Source organism: Physella acuta, unplaced genomic scaffold, assembly GCF_028476545.2.
Source record: "Physella acuta isolate Inbredline_101_S28 unplaced genomic scaffold, ASM2847654v3 ptg001143l, whole genome shotgun sequence".
NCBI classification, from domain to species: domain Eukaryota; kingdom Metazoa; phylum Mollusca; class Gastropoda; family Physidae; genus Physella; species Physella acuta.
This window is the reverse complement of record NW_026732660.1, coordinates 65,984-83,365: the sequence shown is the minus strand read 5'-3', so window position 1 is coordinate 83,365 and position 17,382 is coordinate 65,984. Positions and strand designations below refer to the sequence as shown.

The window sequence follows — 17,382 nt, the reverse complement described above, 5'->3', positions numbered from 1 at the left end:
AACAAGCGAACCAACACATGTAGTGTGATAAAAAAAATGATCTATCAGTCTGAAGTTCTAGTACAGATACATCGACTGTAAAAAAAATTCAGCCACTGGTATTAAAAATTCTAAGATTTAATAACTCTGATTGCAATTATCATCAATTATTAAGAAAGCACACGTATTTTAAAATAAGTAAAATTGATTTTTTTAAAAAGAATACTATAACACTAGTAGCGTTGTAGTGTTGGTCTAAGCAAAACTGAATACTTACAATTGTTACAAACTTTGACTCAATTCAATAAACTAGCAAATAAATTGGTACTAATTTACATAAACTATCAAGAGAACTATGACTCCGTTACATAGTCTATCAACTCCAGCATGTCGTAAACTGTTAACAAAACAAGTACAACTATGTCGTAAACTGTAAACAAAACAAGGACAACTATGTCGTAAACTGTTAACAAAACAAGTCCAACTATCTCGTAAACTGTAAACAAAACAATGACAACTATGTCGTAACCTGTTAACAAAACAAGTACAACTATGTCGTAAACTGTAAACAATGACAACTATGTCGTAAAATATAACACACAATAACACCAATACGCAAACCATGAACAGAACTATGAGAGTGAAATATGAACTATTAACACAACAACAAGAACAGACCATGAACTATCAACACAACAACAAGAACAGACTATGAACTATTAACACAACAACGAGAACCCACCATGAACTATCAACACAACAACAAGAACAGACCATGAACTAACAACACAACAACGAGAACAGACCATGAACTAACAACACAACAACGAGAACAGACCATGAACTATCAACACAACAACGAGAACAGACCATGAACTAGCAACACAACAACAAGAACAGACCATGAACTAGCAACACAACAACAAGTACGGACCATGAACTAGCAACACAACAACAAGAACAGACCATGAACTAACAACACAACAACAAGAACAGACCATTAACTAGCAACACAACAACAAGAACAGACCATGAACTAACAACACAACAACAAGAACAGACCATGAACTATCAACACAACAACAAGAACAGACCATGAACTATCAACACAACAACAAGAACAGACCATGATCTAGCAACACAACAACAAGAACAGACCATGAACTAGCAACACAACAACAAGAACAGACCATGAACTAACAACACAACAACAAGAACAGACCATGAACTATCAACACAACAACGAGAACAGACCATGAACTATCAACACAACAACGAGAACAGACCATGAACTAGCAACACAACAACAAGAACAGACCATGAACTAGCAACACAACAACAAGAACAGACCATGAACTATCAACACAACAACGAGAACAGACCATGAACTAACAACACAACAACAAGAACAGACCATGAACTATCAACACAACAACAAGAACAGACCATGAACTATCAACACAACAACAAGAACAGACCATGATCTAGCAACACAACAACAAGAACAGACCATGAACTAGCAACACAACAACAAGAACAGACCATGAACTAGCAACACAACAACAAGAACAGACCATGAACTAACAACACAACAACAAGAACAGACCATTAACTAGCAACACAACAACAAGAACAGACCATGAACTAACAACACAACAACAAGAACAGACCATGAACTATCAACACAACAACAAGAACAGACCATGAACTATCAACACAACAACAAGAACAGACCATGATCTAGCAACACAACAACAAGAACAGACCATGAACTAGCAACACAACAACAAGAACAGACCATGAACTAACAACACAACAACAAGAACAGACCATGAACTATCAACACAACAACGAGAACAGACCATGAACTATCAACACAACAACGAGAACAGACCATGAACTATCAACACAACAACGAGAACAGACCATGAACTATCAACACAACAACGAGAACAGACCATGAACTAGCAACACAACAACAAGAACAGACCATGAACTAGCAACACAACAACAAGAACAGACCATGAACTATCAACACAACAACGAGAACAGACCATGAACTAACAACACAACAACAAGAACAGACCATGAACTATCAACACAACAACAAGAACAGACCATGAACTATCAACACAACAACAAGAACAGACCATGATCTAGCAACACAACAACAAGAACAGACCATGAACTAGCAACACAACAACAAGAACAGACCATGAACTAACAACACAACAACAAGAACAGACCATGAACTATCAACACAACAACGAGAACAGACCATGAACTATCAACACAACAACGAGAACAGACCATGAACTAACAACACAACAACAAGAACAGACTATGAACTATCAACACAACAACGAGAACAGACCATGAACTATCAACACAACAACGAGAACAGACCATGAACTAGCAACACAACAACAAGAACAGACCATGAACTAGCAACACAACAACAAGAACAGACCATGAACTATCAACACAACTACGAGAACAGACCATGAACTATCAACACAACAACGAGAACCCTCCATGAACTAGCAACCAACCAACGACACAAGCTGACACTGACCTTAGAATGTTCCAGATGTGGTTGGGCAGGAAGCAGAAGAAGAAGACGATGACCACCACGACCAACATCTTGGCCGTCCGGCGACGGGCCATAAGCTGTGAGACGATGGCCTGCTGGTCTCCTTCTGAGGGCCACAAGAAACAGTCGTTAAACACAAATGGCCAACATGAGAAAAACGAGTTTCCTATAGAGGCCACTAATCTAACCCATGCACATAGATGATATAAAGTACAGCATTATTATACTTGTCAAATGGAAACTCTCTCTATGGTATAGATCACTTAACCTTGGACAAGATCTTCATATAAAAGAAGTATTCGTTATTGTCCAATATATAACTGTTTGATAGTCGCTAAACTATCGAAACCCTTACTTTCACTAAAGCAAATATACAATAAATATAGAAAGATTCACTTTAGCAGCAGAAATGGATGAATAAAGATATTGTGTAATTACCGATGGTTCTTAAGTGGTGCATATTCCTAAATGGTGCAGATGAAAAAAAAGGTGAGTGTACCTAAATTATGTTACTAAATAGAAGAGTGCAACTAAACTATGCATGAAAATAAGCAATCATATCCTTAAATAATACGGGAGAAAAAAAATGAGGATGAAAACTTAAGTCAAATTCATTTCAACAGCTTTGTTTGATTCTTTAACCGTGTGAATGACGTTACAACTACAAGTGCACAACGTCACTACAATCGTCATCCACCCCCCCCCCATTACTTCCTAGAGCAACAGCCATAAGCTAGGTCTGGACGACCGCCGTGTTTGTGTTTTGGTAACTAATGGCAACAGGGGCGCCCCGTGTTCTCTGACGTGATTCGTTTCTGTGAGGAAATAAACAAAATCTATTTTTGGCTTTAGTTTGCTGAGAATGTTGATTCCCTTTATATTTTGCTCAAATTTAAAAAAAAAAAGTTACAGAAAGTTACCCAAAGTTACCCTTTCGGACCAGGTGACTCATGGGGCAGATGAAGTAGAGTTTACCTGTTTCTGGACCTCTGCATATGAAGGAAAAGTGTGGTTAGCAGTATATCCGGCTGCCGTAACTTTTCCTTATTGGACTCAGTAAAGTTCTTGGGATTTTAGCACTGAATCCGAACTCAAGTCATTTGCGTTATCACTCATGCGCGCTACCATTCGACCTCAACACCCCATTAAAAATGCATATACAATTCCTCGAAATGAAAAAGCATGTATTTTCCAGAAGAGATTTACTATTACTTTTCTTTGCCGCGTAAAATCAAATCTTTGAACCGTGGGTGGAGCCAAGGGGAGGTAACTACGAGAGAAATTTTCCTGCAGGGTTGCGGTTCGTACTTTAAATTTACTCCAGAGAACAGGAAGAGAAAAAAAAACATAGCTTATTTGAGATGGCTTTTTTTTAATGGGGAGAGAAAAAAATGTATTTGCGTATGTGTTCATCTGAAATGTAAACACATTTCAGAGCTAAATGTCAACAAAAAAAGGGTTAAATATTAAAAATAAAGTGAGAAATAAAACACAAAAATCTCTTTAAATATATAAATATTTGTTTGATAGGAAAAAAACAACAAACTTAAGCTTGAAGTGTGTGTGGGTGTGAAAAGGGGGGGGGGGGGGGCGATTTTAAAATCCCATCGGAGATCAGGATTTAAAAAATAATAATAATACAAATCTTACAAGAAATCTATTAAACAATAAGCTATTACATGAAAAATATTTTAAAGGGTTTAAAAAAATCAAATGAATTCTATATTTTTTTCCTTGCACGTGCTTTAGCTCAAATCAAGCAGACGTAAAATGCTTAGCCGCAGGCCGTATAATCGACGTATCGATTCCGCATTTCAATGACGCGAAGAGTTTTAAAAAAAAAACTGATATTCTTGTAAAATAGTTTTTTTGGGAACAATTATATCTAATAGCACTTTTGAAAGTGCTAAAATATCCAGGTTTATTTAATTTTTAATTTTATTCGTGGTTTTTAACAAAATTATGAAAGAAATGTAGGCGAAATGAATTTAGACAAAATGAATGTAGAGGAGAGGAATTATGGCAAAAAAAAAAAGTTTAGTAGAAAAAATGTAGGTGAAAGAAATGTAGGTGAACAAAATTTTGGTGAAATGAATTTCTGCGAAAGGAATGTAGGGGAAAAGAATTAAGGTGAAAAGAATTAAGGTGAAGGGAATGTAGGTGAAAGAAAATTTAGATGAAAGAAAATTTAGATGGTGGGAAATTTATTTAGGACATAAAATGTTTGTCTACCGAATGTCATGTTCATCAAATTTCATATCCATCAAATCTCAAGAACATCATTAATGTCATTTCTATCAATGACTGTCCTAAAATCCTAAAAGTGTTACAATCCTAAAAGTTTTACAATCGTAAAAATATTACAGTAGTCCTTAAAGTGTTACAATCGTAAAAATATTACAGTCCTTAAAGTGTTACAATCGTAAAAATATTACAGTCCTTAAAGTGTTACAATCGTAAAAATATTACAGTCCTTAAAGTGTTACAATCGTAAAAATATTACAGTAGTCCTTAAAGTGTTACAATCGTAAAAATATTACAATCCTAAAAGAATTACGATAGAAAGTTTGTTAGCATCTCAAATTTGTTACAATCCTTAAAGTGCTAAAGTCCTCAAAAGTATAACGTTCGTTTGAATTTACAAAAAAAAAAAATCTTTAAAAAAAGTCTTAGAGCACTAACACACGACATAAAAATTAGTTGGGGGGGGGGTGTGAACTAAAAATATTTAATTTTTTAAACCTAACGAAAACTTTTTTGATTGATGACAGGAAATAAAAGTGTACGGTACAGGAATTGATATCAATCCGCTCATCCAATCGATCTTGATGAAAACATTTTTTTTTCAATCTCTGAGCGTTTTTTTTTTTTGTTTTGTTTTTGCAGTCAAATAAAATTGACATTTTTTGTTCCATGAATGTACAAACACGGTAGGTTGTGTATCAACAGGCCAGGTTTTATGGCCCCGAATGAGGTAGGTTTTATGGCCCCGAATGAGGTAGGTTTTATGTCTTAAAGAGGTGGGTTTTAGGCCCAAAGAACGTAGGTGATATGCCTTATAGAGGTGGGTTTTAGGTCACAACTAGGTAGGTTTTATGGCCCCCAAGAGGGTAGGTTTTATGGCCCCCAAGAAGGTAGGTTCTATGGCCCCCAAGAAGGTAGGTTTTATGGCCCCCAAGAAGGTAGGTTTTATGGCCCCCAAGAAGGTAGGTTTTATGGCCCCCAAGGAGGTAGGTTTTATGGCCCCAAAGAAGGTAGGTTTAAGCACCAAGAAGGTAGGTTTTATGGCCCCCAAGAAGGTAGGTTTTATAGCCCCCAAGAGGGTAGGTTTTATGGCCCCCAAGAAGGTAGGTTTTATGCCCCCAAGAAGGTAGGTTTTATGGCCCCCAAGGAGGTAGGTTTTATGGCCCCAAAGAAGGTAGGTTTAAGCACCAAGAAGGTAGGTTTTATGGCCCCCAAGAAGGTAGGTTTTATGGCCCCCAAGTAGGTAGGTTTTATGGCCCCCAAGAAGGTAGGTTTTATGCCCCCCCAAGAAGGTAGGTTTTATGGCCCCAAAGAAGGTAGGTTTAAGCACCAAGAAGGTAGGTTATAAAACACAACACGGTAGATTATAAGTTCCAAAAAACAAGATTGGTTCTAAGCCGAAATATTTTGCATGTGTACGACTGTATACCATGCGATTCACATAGACTGAGTTCTTTTTCATTAACCGACAAGGCAACGGTTTTTAAAAATTACGACCAACACAGTGCCGAAAGCATTTTATTCCTCCATCTGCTTGCTCGGTCTGCACTTCACCCCCCCCTCCTATCATACAATGACCCCCACCTATCATTCGATGACCCCTCTTTTAATCCATTTCATCCCCTAAGCCTACCTCAGCATTATCTCACCTCTTATCTATTCATCACTCTACCTCTCATCAACTCATCACTCATCTCATAATCACCCTCTAATCCACCTCACCCTCTTCTCCCAATCAATACTCCCATTATGAACGCACTTCAATGCCATACTTCCTCGCCTTACTTTGCTCTTTATATTCCTCTTCACATCTCGTTACCCCCCCCCCCCCCCCCCACCACCCACCTCCTAATTTCCTATCACCCACAGGCCTGATAGCCTCCAGGGGCAGACAATTTTAATTTGAAGTATCATTTTTCTGTTTGTAGCGACCCGCAGTGCTGGGCACTTTTCTACCGAAGAAAGGGATACAACCCGTTAATTATTTGAATTCGATTGTCGCCCCTGTTCTCGCCCCAATGGAGATATAGTCTTGCAGCGGTTGAAATGAAATAAAATGTATGAAATTAGATACGGTGGTGGTAGTGGTAGGGGTGGGGGGGGGGGGGGGGGGTATGGTGAATGTATTTTAAAAGTGTGAGCGGTGTAGGTGTGGGTTGGACTGGTGGGATGTGCAGAGGTTGGTAGTGGAATGTGTAGGGGTTGGTGGTGGATGTGTAGGGGTTGGTGGTGGTGTGTGTTGGGTTGGTGGTGAAGTGTGGAGGGGTTTACGGTAAAATGAGTAGGGGTTGGTGGTGGAATGTGGAAGAGTTGATGATGAAACAGCTAGGATTGTGATGGTCAAATATTTATATAATGTTTAATGGTATTTATGTATAGGTTGATGGTGGTGAAATGACCATCTCCCACACAATCTATCAAGATCCCCCTTGATCCCCCAAACAATATATCAAGCCCACACCTGATCCCCCACACAATCTATCAAGCCCACACCTGATCCCCCCAACAATCTATCAAGATCCCACTTGATCCCTTACACAATCTATCAAGATTCCACTTGATCCCCCACACAATCTATCAAGATCCCACTTGATCCCCCACACAATCTATCAAATACCCCACCCACTTGACCCCAACACAATCTATCAAGCCCCCCCCCCCACTTGATCACTCACACAATATATCGTCCCCCACTTAATCCCCCACACAATCTAACAAGCCCCCCACTTGACTCCCACTTAATCTATCAACCCCCCCACTTAATCTCCCACACAATCTATCAAGCCCCCCACTTGATCCCCCCACACAATCTATCAAATCCCCCACACAATTTATCAAATCCCCACACAATCTATCAAATCCCCCACACAATCTATCAAGCCCCCCACTTAATCCCCCCACAATATATCGTCCCTCACTCAATCCCCCACACAGTCTATCAAATCCCCCACACAATCTATCGAATCCCCCACACAATCTATCAAATCCCCCACACAATCTATAAAATCCCCCACGTGAAGCTCACACTTCCAAGCGTTGATCTCCCGGAAGTCTGGTCTTAATGATGGGACAGTGCTGGGTTGTCTACCCTTATTAGGATGTTGCTGGGTTGTCTACCCTTATCAGGATCTTGCTGGGTTGTCTACCCTTATCCAGATGTAGGTTGCACTGTACTACTACACATCAAGGGTTGGCAGTTATATCATTGTTGATATGGTAGACACGGTTTGTTTTTATCATTTTCAAATTTTAGCACTCTCAAAGACAAGGCTTATAAAAAAAAGACAATTCAAAAGCTGCTGAATACAATTTTTTTAATACTAATTTTTATTCCCGAAATTATACCCCCTTTCAGTGGTGTCGCTAGGCCGGATATCACGCGGTGCGGCACCTCATGGTGTCACACCCACACCTTAAAAAAATTTTTTTATGTATATTTTGCAGTTTGTACCACCCCCCCCCCCCCATGGTAAAAGCTTTAAAGTGTTCACATTTAATATTAATGATGTTTATCTATAGTTGTTTGTTTATACAGCTGGGTGTAGCACTGTTTCCTATATAGCTTGCATGTTTACGTCTTGGTGTCACCCCCCCCCCCCCGCCCTCCCTTGTCGGGTTCGTGATTATGAATTTAAAATACTTTTAACTTTAATTAACCATTAACATATGTTCTTCTAAATCTTGCAAATTTTTTGTCTTTGTGTCAACCCCCGAAATGGTGTCACCCGGTGCGGTCCGCACCCCCCGCACCCACCTCGCGACGCCTCTGCTTACTTTACTATTATAAATTCTACGTATTTAACTATAAAAGGTCAATAATTAGTATGTTGGTTTAATTGGTATCACCTCTTAAATGTATTTGCTTCTGGTACTAGATTATCGGAATTTCAAAACATTTTTGGTTTGTGTTTCAGTTTGTTTATAGATACCATTTAAATGGAAAATTATTCCTCACTACATGAGGCGAATTAGTTTTTGAACCAAGTCAATGATTTAATGGTTTCACCGGGAACGACATTTAAGGTTACCGCCCCTTTGCACCCAAGTGCTGATGGATTGAATGGATTGTCTCCCCGCACAAATTAATGCATCATGAACAGATTGAGAAGGCGGTGATTTTAGGGGCGTTTTGAATCGCGGCCAAGCGGGAAATATGGGGCAAATATTTCACAATGGCTGAAAATGTATTCTGTCACCCTGTTCTATGAAATAGAGCTCTATTAGCAATTTCGCAACACACATGCATACACACATACACACACACACACCCTGAGTCGGAAAAACTTAGTTCTGCAATTTTGTCCGTATGTCTGTGTGTGTATGTGTTTGTGTCTGTGTCTGTGAACACGATAACTTTAGTAACGTTATAGCTAGGTTGATAAAATTTCATATTTAAGTATTATATCAAGTTTGTAGTTCTGTATCAACTTTTCAACTATTTCCGGTAACCGGAAGTGGAACTTATTCTTCTTTTGGTTTTTCAAAAGCCTAAAACTTGAGTACTGTTTCAGATAAATAAACGAAATTTCACATATAGTAAACAATATAATTCTCTGCCTACCATAAAATTCTGAGTAATTTCCGTTGACCGGAAGTAGTACTTTACATTATTTCCGATTTCTCAGAAAACGCATATGAATTTATAAAGTACTAATGTTCCGTACTATTATACACGCATTATTCGCTGTTCACTTATCGCGCAATTCTTTGTTCTACCATATTCTATTTTAAAAAGTTTAAGTATGTGAAAATTGATTAAAAAGCATGCCTTATCCCGAGTTGCCATCCCCCATAGTGAAAGTCTAGGGGAGATCACTCCCGGTTTATTTTAATGGAACGCTTAAAGTTCAATTTTTATTTTTAAAAAAGAAGTTTCAGAAAAAATTAAACCAAATTATGAAATTGAAGATAAAAAAACGTGTCTTTCATTCCATATCAATAATGATTAATTAGTTCTTCCAATGCGAAAAATATTAAAATTTGACCACTACGGTTTACCATACTTTGCATTTACATATCAGATGCTGATGTCGATAAAAGGTTCAGATCAGGAAAGTTTTAATTGAAAGTCCGTCCTAAGCTATGCTGAAAGCATGGTGAATAAAAATGGCGCACAGTGCAGGAAATTTGAAATGGGCGGGGCAACTATAAGGTGAATGTCATGCCGAGCAGACGCCATCTTGTGTATACATCTGAAGCTGAATTTACTTAACACAGTTGCACTTCCGTATCTGAAATCATTGCATTTTTTGGAGGGCAGTCATTATTATGTCCCCTAGTGAGACTGGCCCAGATATGTTATTTCTGTGTGTCCAAATAATTCTAACTTCGGAAAATAAATAACAAAAAGAAAATGATAGCAATTTTTTGACAAAAAAATCACTTCTGTGTTTTGTGTTTAATGTAGGAATGTATGAAGCCGAATAGTATAAAACTAATATGCTTTTTTTTTTATTGTGACGTAGACCTATATCTAATGTTGGATAATCATAGTCATACAGGAGCTATGGATATACCTGTTAGATTGCCTAAGGCAGTGGTTCCCAACCTTTTTCGAGTGGCGACCCCCTTTTATAAAAAGTAAGTGACCCGCGACCCCCATAGAATTAAAAAGCCGAAATTAGTATGGAATTTAATAAGCACTAAAATAAGATTTTCTAGTAGACTTTCAATATTAACTACTCTTGATAACATGAGCAAAATTGCATACTATTCACTAAACCTTTGTTGATAAGATTTTAATTTTTTTTTTAAATTGTAATCGCCAACCTATGTCATTATAATTATCTTAATTTCGTTTTTAATCGAAGAATAGTGTTGAAAATCTGACGAAAAGTCAATCAATTTTACGTTTGGGTATAAATGGTGAATACTACACCAAAATTGTGTCTGCAGTTTTTCATCTTACTCGGAATCATTCTGCAAATCAAAGAATTCATCTTGTAATTCATCGGGAATGCTGGCAACATCAAGGGAAGGAGAGAATGGGTAATGCGTAAATGCAGATTCTTCTTTTTATTCAGCTCAGAGAAATAGCGATGCAGTTCGTTTTCAAGAGATTCATGATGCCCAGAAATCGCTTCTTTCAAAATTTTACTTATCTCACAATTAGATTCATCTACCACACCGCAGAGTTTCTTAAATTTACAATATTTTCAAGATTTATTTTCTTTACCGATTATGCAGCTTTGATAAAAATGCCCCGAGATTATCATGGAAAGTTATATTATTCGATCATTTTTCCTGAAGCTTCAGGTTAAGCTTATCTTGATGTTCGAACACATCTGCTAGGTATGATACTCTCTCCAACCACTCTATGTCGTTTTAAGTATACCAAAAAGTCTTGTTTCCTTTGCACTTCCAAGAACAATTTGATTTCAGATTTCAATTCAAAAACACAATTTACAACATTTCGTTTGACAGCCATCGTACTGTAGTGTAGAAGAGCAGTTGCGACTTATACTAGCAATGGACTCTTGATGTCGATTGGTTAGGGCAGTGGTTAGGGAGCTAAATCTTTTCTGTTTTCTGAAAGCCCGATGTTGAGCTAAACATAGATGGCGCGCCATCCGTACAAACCCCCACGAACTCACGTCTGTTGATTTATCAACTTGAAAAGCAAACAATGGTGAAAGCTTAATTTCAATAAAAATGTGTTATTTAACATTTACGTACATGCAGCGTTTGATGAGATTTTCTCCTATTGTTTTTTTTTTTTTTTTTGCTTGGCATTTTCTATCGCGACTTCATTTGATGCTTTCACTAATGCTGGTGAAAACTTCCTGTTCGATCAAGTCTCTGGCGTTTGCAACTAGCTTCATACCGACGAAAGAACTCCATATATTTTTGGTATGTTCCGAATGACTCGTCTCAAATGACGTTTTAGTTATGAAGATTTAATAGATTCGTGACTGAGAACAACTTTGTACAGTGTGCTTTTTTTCTTCTCTATTACTTTTCCAGTGATGTTAATGAAGCCGAATTTTAAAAAAACAAGGTAATTAAAAAGTCTAGTGACAATTTTAGCGCAATTTCCTTATGTTATCTAAAAATAGCTCTGTCGTAGCGTAAATCAAGAGCAGGGTTAGTAAAACCATTGGTTAAAATACATGTTTTATTTACAATAGAGTTACATGACATTGCGCGCCTAGCTACTGAACGTGATGACGCAGCCATTGAGCGTGATGGCGCAGCTATTGAACGTGATGACGCGTGTGGTGTGGTTGGAAAAAATGCCTACTAATTCGGTCCAAATTTTAATTAATTAAAAAATTTTTTGTGACCGAACGAAAGGATATTTTTGAAAACTTTCTTCGGCAATATTGTTCTAAATTATGGCAGGAATCGATTGGTAAATGTTTCAAGTCACTAAGTGGTCTGGTTGCCGAGATATGGGCAAAAAACTGCTTTTTCGAGGTTTTTTTTGGCTTTTCCGGGAAATCCATGAAAGAAACCCGGAATTTTTATGGCCTATGTTCATCCTCGTAACTTGCTTAACATAATTGCTTTTGGAACATGTCATTGATATTGCTCCGTTGAGGAGAAGATACGACTTAAAGCTGCGGACACACATCCATCCATCCATCCATCCATCCATCCATTCATACATTCCCAGAAAAGACGAGTTAATAAACGCAATTCTCCAGAATGGAAATTGCGCTAAAAATCTTCTAAATATTTATGTTTTGTTTCAAATTACTAAGGTTTAGTATACCAGTTGGCGACCCCCCAGAAAGACCTTCGCGACCCCCAGGGGGGTCGCGACCCCCAGGTTGGGAACCCGTGGCCTAAGGAGATTCAGCTATAGCTGGACCACAGCCGTGAACCTATTTGTCAAGTGCAATTATTTCAAAAGATGGGCCACAGCTGTGAATCTTCCTGTCAAATGCCTAGAATTTCAAGACTTTGATCAGAAGGCACACGGCTACAGTTGTGAACCTACCTGTGGTATCTAGTATTTCTAGAGCTGGACCACAGACACACGGTTATAACTGGACCACAAGCACACTGCTATAGCTGGACCACAGGCACACGGCTATAGCTGGACCACAGCTGTGAACCTACCTGTCACGTGCCTGGTATTTCTAGAGCTGGACCACAGGCACACGGCTATAGCTGGACCACATACATACGGCCATAGCTGGACCACAGACACACCGGCTATAGCTGGACCACATACATACGGCTATAGCTGGACCACAGCTGTGAACCTACCTGTAAGGTGCCTGGTATTCCTAGAGCTGGACCACAGACACACGGCTATAGCTGGACCACAGACACACCGGCTATAAATGGACCACAGTCACACGGCTATAGCTGGACCACAGACACACGGCTATAGCTGGACCACATACATACAGCTATAGCTGGACCACAGACACACCGGCTATAGTTGGACCACACTCACACTGCTATAGCTGGACCACAGGTATACGGCTATAGCTGGACCACGGCTGTGAAACTACCTGTCAAGTGCCTGGTATTCCTAGAGCTGGACCACAGACACACGGCTATAGCTGGACCACAGACACACGGCTATAGCTGGACCACATACATACAGCTATAGCTGGACCACAGACACACCGGCTATAGTTGGACCACACTCACACTGCTATAGCTGGACCACAGGCACACTGCTATAGCTGGACCACGGCTGTGAAACTACCTGTCAAGTGCCTGGTATTCCTAGAGCTGGACCACAGACACACGGCTATAGCTGGACCACAGGCACACTGCTATAGCTGGACCACAGGCACACTGCTATAGCTGGACCACGGCTGTGAACCTACCTGTCAGGTGCCTGGTATTCCTAGAGCTGGACCACAGACACACGGCTATAGCTGTGTAGTTGTAGCCCATCACGATGATCGGAATGACGAAAAACGTCACGACGAGAAAAATCTCGTACTTTATCGTCAGGTCGAGATCTCGCGGTCCGCATGACGTCAACAGGATTGTCAGATTTGGCGGGATTAATGCGTCATGATTTTCCTGACAAAAAAAAAAAATAAAATATAATAATTAGGAGTTATACAATGATAGACACATCAATAGATTTAGTTTTAATCACAGAAAAAATGTAAGTTTGACATTCAGAATATTAAGCCGTCAATATTAAAAGGAGTTTGGCTTAGACGATCTCGGACAGCGAGCTTTAGAGCTTCAGCACAAAATAAATAAAGTCTATGATAAGCATACGTATTTCTTTAATGCAAAACATGGTAATGAAAACAGAAGAAAATTTTATTTGGAAAATATTTTAATAATGATAATTATTTTTTTATACATAATTTTTTACTACAATCGAATTAAAATCTTTATTAAATTTCATTTTTTATAATGTCGGAAAAATATTTCAAAATAAAAATGTAATCACATTTTGTCTGTTTTTTTTTTTTATAAATTTTATTTTTCTCAACTGTGAATTAGTTTTGGCCTGACAAAATTACTCAACGTAACTTTAAGTTAAAAAAAAAACTTTTTAAATTTATACCAGCCATTAAATTATTTTTTTATAATGAATCTTAAATCCCCCTCAGATAAAATCAAACAATTATTTCATTCTTAACCAAGTCATTAGCTGCGGGGGGTAATCACATGCACTATCGTGCCGACCGATCCGACCAGAAGACGAGAGATTTCAATTATCGTTAATTGCTGCATGTATTTTGTTGTTGGGTCGATGGTCTTTCAATTCAGAAAATAAAAAATAAATAAAAAATAAAAACATTAAAGAAAATCCTGCTTTTCAAAGAATTCAGGTAAAACTTTTTAAAGGCAACGTCATTTAAAAATTAGAATGTATTCATAATCGATTCTGCAACTGTAATCTTTGATATTCCCCCCATCCCCCAACCATCTCTGAATTCTTATTATATTATACTCGGTGTATGAAATGGAAATGAAAGTAGGAATTAACAACTGCATCATTTGGATTTTCCTCTCATTGAAATGTTTATATTGAGCTATCAATGATATCAAAGGAAACGAATACGCCTTTTTGTTTAAATTGATATTTTTTTAAAATACAAATTATATAAGATTTGGTATTTATTTTCGGATGATAGAACGACGGGGGGGGGGGGGGGGAATGAATAGACTGAATGGATAGATTACATTTTGTAAAAATGTATCGCTTATATTTTATCTTATACTTTACTAACACCGTCATGCTCTTCTAGATTTTTAAATATTTTTCCTCTTGTATATGTATGTATATATGTATAATATATATATATATATATATATATATATATATATATATATATATATATATATATATATATATATATATATATATATATATATATATATATATATATATATATATATATATATATATATATAACTAATCAGAGTTTGAAGAGAAAGGCTTAGTGACCATTTTCCGCTCTTTGGTGACTTGTTTTGGAAATAATTGTCACGAGCCGGCCCGCGGCATAACATACGCCGCTATTTAGTTGTTTCTAATTTTCAATAATTCATAATTTGTGAATTCGACAGTACCAACGCTGACACTGAAAATATTTCTTTAAAACACTATAAGTAGCTCGTTAAGGACCATAACCCCCCCCTTCCTTCCCTCCCCCCCTCCTCCCCCCCTACGTTTAAAATCGTTGGCTCTGCTTGTAAACATTTAGAGTGAATACAGCTCACTAAAACCATGTAGGGGTGGGGAGGTAGGGAGAGCTTTTGCAGCTTGTTTTCTAACGGCTCGAAGAAGAGAATTATATATATAGATTAATTAATCAGGATATCTTCGTTCCGGTATGCGGAATCTTCTGAACGAGTTGGAGGGGTGCTGATTCGATTGAGTAATCCCATAAGCCATATTTAAATTAGTTAAGAACAAAGGGAAAGTGCGAAACATAAAGCTGATGAAATAAAAGCTTTCAGCATATTGAGTTATACCATGAAAAAAAATTAAAAATGTATAAAAACAACCCACAGAAAATACCAGTCCTTAAATAGTTTATGCAGTAACACTTATTTGGGAATTCCCGATTGTTGGTTTAAGGAAAAACCCAGGGGCTTACCTGCATGACAATGAGCCGAGGAATGGCCGCCACATGGGCGACAATCCAGATGACGGCAACACAGATGATGACCCGAGACTTGGTCTGCTGGAAGGTCAAAGGTTGACAGATGGCGAACCAACGCTCGATGGAGATACTGGTCAGTGTTAGTACTGACACAATGACCGCTACAGTCTGTGGATATAAGGGGAGGGAATAGTAAGGCATTGGGTAGTACGGCCACAGTGGGGATACAAGGGAGAGAATAGTAAGGCATGGGTTGAGGGTACGACCACAGTGGGGATACAAGGGGAGGGAATAGTAAGGCATGGGTTGAGGGTACGACCACAGTGGGGATACAAGGGGAGAGAATAGTAAGGCATGGGGTAGTACGGCAACACTGGGGATACAAGGGGAGGGGATAGTAAGGCATGGGGTAGAGGGTAGGGCCACAGTCTGGGGATACAAGGGGAGGGAATAGTCAGGCATGGGGTAGTACGGCCAAAATCTGGGGATATAAGGGGAGGGAATAGTAAGGCATGTGGTAGTACGGCCACAGTCTGGGGATATAAGGGGAGAATAGTAAGGCATGGGGTAGAGGGTAGATAACTCTAAAACACAAACAGCTTTTTATTCTGATTTTCCCCCCTGAGTTTAGTCTGGTGCCAATTCTATATTCCTCATAGTAACAATATTCAGATATATATCAAATTATGTTTGGACGTTTTGTTTTTTAAAGGATTAAAAAATTGAATTAAAATGTACCAATATAATTATGAAGCCTTGATCCAGATTTGCTAAAATTGACAGTATAAGGCGGTGATTAGTTACTGTTTAAAAAAAAATTAATTTGCATTTGGTGTAGGGTGGAGACAGCATGGTGTGACGTCATTAAATAGCGATGGGGGTTGATTTTTCAACGATGAGTGACGATGTGGGAAATAAGAGGAAAGGGGAAGGGGCGATCGGCAAGAAAATTCGTATCTTCACGACTCCTTATTCATAGTTCTATGTTGTATCGCGAGGAACAGATGCACATTAAAACGAAAGTGGTAAACCGGGACAGCATGAGGAAGAGATGTAAAGTACAAAGTGCTGTTCCAGTCAGAGTTTCAGAGAAGGGGGGGGGGGGCGAAGAAAGTCTACCCCCCCCCCCCCCCCACTTCGAACGAAATGATATTTATATAGAAAATATATACTTTTAACAGTGTTCTCCCCCCCCCCCCCCCCCAGGAAATTTTAGTCCGCGCACCCCCCCCCCCCCCCCCTCCTCCCCCGAAAATTTCAAGTGCCCGCCCGGAGAAAAAAGTCTGGAAGAAACACTGTTTCCAGTTTTCATCATCAATAACAAATATGTATGCTAAAAACAAACAAAAAAAGGTTCATTTAAAAACAACAACAACAAAAATATCGTAACAAAGCCTGTAATGTACAGTAATGACGTGTCAATGCTATCGAGATAGATTGTTAATAGATTGTACACAAATATGTGGCTGGGCGGAAATAGAAATATTTTTCGACTTATTCGAGGTAGAAAAAAGGATAAGCTAT

At 38.5% G+C, this 17,382-nt stretch overlaps 1 protein-coding gene across 1 annotated transcript in view; it reads right to left on the bottom strand.

Moving 5' to 3' along the window:
- The window catches only part of LOC131956265 (orexin receptor type 2), a gene marked incomplete at its 3' end in the record, with an annotated part of 51,333 nt that overhangs the window by 954 nt on the left and 32,997 nt on the right, over positions 1-17,382 (bottom strand). Inside the window, exons 2-4 of the mRNA XM_059320703.1 lie at positions 15,853-16,026; positions 13,606-13,807; positions 2,555-2,678 (exon numbers count right to left, since the gene is read on the bottom strand). Coding sequence (XP_059176686.1) covers positions 2,555-2,678; positions 13,606-13,807; positions 15,853-16,026 — 500 coding nt within the window. The remainder of the gene's footprint in view (positions 1-2,554; positions 2,679-13,605; positions 13,808-15,852; positions 16,027-17,382) is intronic.